This window comes from Sphaeroforma arctica, assembly GCF_001186125.1.
Source record: "Sphaeroforma arctica JP610 unplaced genomic scaffold supercont1.1577, whole genome shotgun sequence".
Lineage (NCBI taxonomy): Eukaryota > Ichthyosporea > Ichthyophonida > Sphaeroforma > Sphaeroforma arctica.
In genome coordinates this window covers 3,948-10,034 of record NW_014038981.1, presented here as the reverse complement: position 1 = coordinate 10,034, position 6,087 = coordinate 3,948, and the positions used below count along the sequence as shown (strand labels likewise).

At 49.7% G+C, this 6,087-nt stretch overlaps 2 protein-coding genes across 2 annotated transcripts; both read left to right on the top strand.

Moving 5' to 3' along the window:
- Positions 1-1,031: 1,031 nt before the first annotated feature.
- SARC_11218 (hypothetical protein) lies at positions 1,032-4,294 on the top strand (the record flags this gene model as incomplete). Its single annotated transcript, XM_014294700.1, has 3 exons — positions 1,032-3,092; positions 3,477-3,599; positions 4,097-4,294. 3 exons carry the CDS (start codon positions 1,032-1,034, stop codon positions 4,292-4,294), a joined length of 2,382 nt encoding a protein of 793 aa, XP_014150175.1.
- Positions 4,295-4,909: 615 nt separating this feature from the next.
- On the top strand, positions 4,910-5,784 carry SARC_11217 (hypothetical protein; the record flags this gene model as incomplete). Its single annotated transcript, XM_014294699.1, has 2 exons — positions 4,910-5,090; positions 5,659-5,784. Coding segments are annotated over 2 exons (307 nt in total), but the record flags the coding sequence as incomplete, so codon positions are not given.
- Between the last annotated feature and the right edge of the window lie 303 nt (positions 5,785-6,087).

Sequence of the window (6,087 nt, the reverse complement as noted above, 5' to 3'; positions counted from 1 at the left end):
AATATATATGTATAGATATATAGATATTAACTATATAAAAGTGCGTTTCCTTATAGTTACTGTTTCGCTGTAGTGGTCTGTGATTTTGTACACTCTGATACCAAGCAACAAATTTCCGAGATGCAATTATTTATTAGCGAGTTTTTTCTTGATGTGTGTTGGCGTACGTACTCTCAACTCTCTGTAGTAGACGGTATCGATTTGTTTGTGAAAAGAGTCGGGTACAACTGTGCGTAAAAAATATCAATGTGTCTGAGAACGTGTTGCAAATACATTGGCAAATATGTTTCATCACACTTCGCTGTGTAACAAGAATCTATTGCAAATGTTTCCCATTTGATTTGGCTAGATCACCGGTGGTTCGTCGAGTGATCAACTCCTTGGATATTGCATTATTCTCATGGTGTGATGTGTGGCTCCTATCCGTTGAGATGACTGTACTATAGCCCAGCCACTATGTGTCTTTGGTACCACTCTCCCTGTCCAAGGAGTGCGTATGCTCACGAATGCTCCCGTTTGTCACAATCCCTTTGAAAACATTGATCGCTACTACCGCAGCGTGTGCAGGCTTTGTACTACATTGCATGCGAGGTGTATGGCCTGATTAATAAGCTAACATGCCAACGCTCAACGTGTATGTGCATGTGCTTCAACACGCAGGAGCTCTAAGGAGAGTAAACCAGCACATGGTCAATTCACAGAGTATGGACCACTTGGCAGCGGAGACTGATGCCTATCGGTAAGCTGGCGGAGACTATTCTCGAGTGTATGACTGTACAGACGTATGCAATTTTCAGGCGTACCCGTCAGCTTCTCCTGAGATTCTGTTACACATACATATATACAAGTTGTTTCGACGACGTCAGAGGTTCAAACAGCCCCACTTTCATCTTGCATTCGTTTCTGGATCAGCCCCCGGTTGTAAAGCGTATGGGCACGTGTGTCGTTAAGCTCAGTAGTATCCGTTTGAAGTTTGCTGGTTGTTGCTAGACAGGGTTTTTGGGTTTTCGCCACCGCAAACTGCCATCCCAATGCTACCGCCAACCACTGCGGTTGAGGCAGGTGAGCAGGGTTACGTGCACAACACTCATCTCGTGCCCTACACCCTACGCAGCACAACACTCATCTCGTGCCCTACACCCTACGCAGCACAAACTCATATCACGCCCTTACTTCCTTCCGCATATAGACCAGAGCTGTCTATCACCCGTGACACAGCCGACAGTCCTCTGCTGATGAGCCCGGCTGTTGCTGAGAGTAGTTGCCATGGCAACCTCCGGGCAGCACATGGGGTGGGGCATGGTTCCAGTGACACGTGGGTGACGTGTGTGAACCATTTGCTGTCGCGCATACCATTGCCACCTGTGCCCACCTTTTCGCAGTTTGCAGAAAGTGCCGTAGCTCTCGAATGCGGCAGTGAGGACAAAAACGGCTCAGAAACCACCCATGAAGGCCACGGAAAGGGCTTGCATAGTAGAGAGAAGAGACCGATCGTCGGCCATAAGTCCAAAGAGCACCATGTCTATCGTACGGCAGCAGCGCTGTCTGATGAGGCACAAATCATTGCGCTAACAACGCGATCTGACGCTTGCGACGATGTTCGGTACCAAAGCCCTGGGCCACACGCTACAGACGACACAGAAAAGGAGGGCGAAGAGCACAACAAGACAACGCACAGGGAAGTGGGTGGTCGTACGGTGGGTGAGGCCCAAGACACGGACAGGCCAGCACACGCAGGCAAGGATGGCGAATGCACAGACACTGCCAGTGCACAAATAGCACGCGGCACCACGCACAACGCAACCCACGGCAGCAAACACAGCACCAACATCTACGGCAGCAAACACAGTACCCACAAGGGAGGAGAGGGGAGTGCCGACGCAGCACAGGCCACGGGAGAGAGCGTGTACGTGTTCAAGGGGACACAGATATCAGATTGCGTACAGATTGGTGCTGATACCATTGAGGTCACTCGCAGCCTCAGAGACAGCGAGGCGACCTTATCAGCGGCGCAGCGGCTGGATGCTGCACTGATAGTGGAAGCCAAGCATGGCAAAGGAAGCACAAAAGAAAGTACACAAGGGAGTGTACACGGAAGCATACAGTATTACACCACAGCACACACTCGGTATACGTCCCATGCACGCGACATGCACCTGGTGCCTGACTGTCGTGCTAGCAGGAGTGAGGGAGACACAGCGCACGTCTGCGCAGACAGCGAACTCGATTTCACACGTGCACACATGGGTGAAGCGTCGCAGGACATACAGCGCAGCAGAGCAAGCACTTCGCCAACCAGGGCGTGTGGGCCACAGGCAACTGAGTCTGTGCAGCTCCGCGAGACCCAGCGATTCAGATATTACCGCGAGAAGGAGCGGCTGATGTACCAGAACACCCTGGAGCGCAACAACGACGCAACCCCGAAGTTTGGGCAACCGGCCTTCCCACTAGCGATGAATATATATTGTACACGCACGCAGTCGCTACCACTTGGGCGGACGTGTGCGGGTGCTGATGTGCAGCCACTGAACACACGCTCTCCCCACGCACACAGAGGCAAGGGTGCGGAGAGACAGACTCAGATGCAGAGGCCCAAAAATGTCAATGGACAGGGCAGGGGGAGATCTGTTTTGAGTAGCAGGGCCAATAAGTTTAAGTGTAAGAACGACAAGCAGTGTGTGCCTGTTGACCGTCGGAGGCGCATCAAAACGGACAGACAAAAGACCACCAATAAGTACACCCCAACACACACACATGCCACTGCCGAGCGGTGTACAGAAGCACCCCACAGTGCAACCGACCAGGAGCACACAGTGCACAAGCACACCACACCACACCCGAACACCGTACCACACAGCCACTCGGCAGCACACAAGAGTGTGACGAGACACGGGCAACCTGGTGCTAGTGCAAGCAGACACCCCACGAGAGACACACACAGCACACGGCGTATGCACTCTACAGCAGATGAAGGCGCTGGTACACAAGATACTGCCTGCAGCGCAGCCACTGCAAAGACAGCCACCACACCTCCGTACAAACCCTCACGGCCCACCGTCCGATTTGCGCCGACCCCAGATAAGGCGTATAAGGTGTGTTCGACCAAGAATACATGTATCACAATACACACACACACACTAACACACTAACTCACGTATATATATATATATATATTACGCACGCACACACACACACACACACACACACACACACACACACACACACACACACACACACACACACACTATATATATATATATATATATATATATATATAGATGTGTGTGAGAGTTTGTAAGAGTTCCTATATACATTCACTCAAACACTTGCATGATATCATGCAGCTTTGCGTGTCTACATATTACCATTCTTTGGTTCATGCGACATTGCACGTGCGTTACTCACGGTCTTGCACCTATACGCCATATCACCTCTCCTGACCTCTGCGTGCACCGTCTGCTTCGTCTGCTGCTCAGAAATCGCGCATTCCCGCGTTCTCTACACCCGAGAAAGTGCGCAACTACCGCTCCACGCCATCGAAGCAAAAGGAGAACAAGCCCCCGCCAATCAAAACACCCGGAGTGTCCTCCAAAGACAAGGTACACACGCGGACGGTCACTCGATTGCACCGCAGCTGTGCTGAAGACACGACACACACACACCTGTGTGTCAAAGCACCTTCTGCAGTACCAGCCTTCAAGTCTTGAGACCCTTTTTATAGGCCGATGGATAGCGTCGATTGGCCCAGCGGCTTGACGGCTGTGGCATGCAGTGGTAGCGTTGTGCTACGTTGGCAATTGCTTCGGTTTGTACTGTGGCTGGGTATTGATATGGAGCACAGGAAGACCATGCTTGTGTGACCGTTGCAACGGACATGACTGAAAGCCTCCTTGTTACAGGGGTTTAAATGACTGGAAACCCCCTCTATGTATCTGTATATAGACTTTACGTCTACCTGTAGGCCTGCACGTGTGCATGTACAAGCGTATGTACACATAGTTACCAGTGGCAGAAGAACACCGGAGTGGCTGCCCTGTATTTGCACGTGAATGTATTGTATTGACTGTCCTCTTTCCCTTTCCACTTGGACTCTCAGGCCATTGCACCCGGAAACACGCCCAAAAAGTGTGCCACGTTCGAAGGGACGTGTTTGCAACTGGCGCTATCGCCAGCCGACAAGCCATTGCCTTCAGCACACATAAAGAGACACTCACAGACACAAACGAAGAGACCCTCACAGACTACCGCCAACGGTCGCCGACGCACTCCTCTGGCCGACACTGACAGTAAGTGAGCTCGGCAGGTGTGTGTGGCATGACGAGTGAGTGAGGGTCATAGTGCTTGTAGGTGTGAGTTGTACTCTGCTGTACGCGTGTAGGGGTGTGAGTGATGAGTACGATAGGGGTGTGTGTTGTTAGGGGGTTTAGCCTTACAACACGTGCGTGGTTATGCATGTGGAGACTGTAAGCACATAGAGCTGTTTGTGTATGCGTTTAATAATGCCAGTACAGTATGATGTGGTGGACGGAGATGCCTACGCTATATGCAGGCCCTCTCTACCGATAGTGAGTGGGCTGTGTGAGCTGCATGGGTGGGTTGTGTGAGAAGAGATGTGTCTTTAGAATGTGTAAGCGTGATGCATGAGATACTAAAAGTACCCATGTGGTCCGTGTGTGGGTTGGTTGCCTTGTTCTAGGTCGGATACATACACTCTCAAATACAAACAGACATGTCTCTATACACTCAAGAACAAACAGACATGTCTATATACACTCTCAAGAACAAACAGACATGTCTTTATACACTCTCAAGAACAAACAGACATGTCTCTATACACTCTCAAGAACAAACAGACATGTCTCTATACACTCTCAAGAACAAACAGACATGTCTCTATACACTCTTGAGTATGTCTCTGCACGCATTCACAATAGCTCCCGTCAATTGCTCACCCGAGTGCACGGCTGATGGTTTGGTGTTGTTTTTTTATGGCACAGATCTGCCGAGTGTCACGTGCACGTACAGTCAGACGTCAAAGTACGTTCAAGCGATGGGCAGCTGTCACCCCGGCAGGCACGGGGATGTCATCGGTATGTGTGTATTCTGAGAGTAGGGGTGTGTGTATGTGTGTATTCTGAGAGTAGGTGTGTGTGCATGTGTGTATTCTGAGAGTAGGGGTGTGTGTATGTGTGTATTCTGAGAATAGGGGTGTGTGTATGTGTGTATTCTGAGAGTAGGGGTGTGTGTATGCGTGTATTCTGAGAGTAGGAGTGTGTGTATGTGTGTATTCTGAGAGTAGGGGTGTGTGTATGTGTATGTTCTGAGAAGCATACGATGGTTTACGTGAACAACTGCTAGGCATAGTAGGGGTGTGTATATGTGCCTCTCCTCGGTACAACCTTAGCGTGTATATGTGCATCTCGGGGGTGTTATAGGAGTGTGTATCTCCATACGGATAGATTAATACTTTACGCGGAATGTTTGGTAAAACCTGGTACACACCCATTGCTGTTACCATGTATGTACGCAGTCATCGAGGTGTATATGCCATGCTTCATGCCTAGTATATATGCAATGCTTCATGCCTAGTTCCAGTACACGAACGCGTCAGACAGTGATTCTCAAGGCAAGTGTCCTGTCATCTTATGCCACTCGCAGTATCGAATGTGTGTGATGTGGAGATGATCACCAAAACAGTTCGCAAACGGCCCAAAGCAGGCGACACCAGGCTGTCACTAGGATCACTCAGCGACGACGACCACCCCGCAACCACCCCGACATTCCGTATGTATATCTCAGAGGATAGGTGTATCTGAATGCACTATAAATGTGCATGTATGTATATCTCAAAGGATAGGTGTACCTGAACGCACTGTACATGTGCATGTATGTATATCTGAGAGGATAGGTGTACCTGAATGCACTATACATGTGTATGTATGTATATCTGAGAGGATAGGCGTACCTGAATGCACTATACATGTGCATATGTATGTATATCTGAGAGGCTAGGTGTACCTGAATGCACTATACATGTGCATGTACGTATAGCTCAGAGGATAGGTGCATTTGCTTGTACTATACATG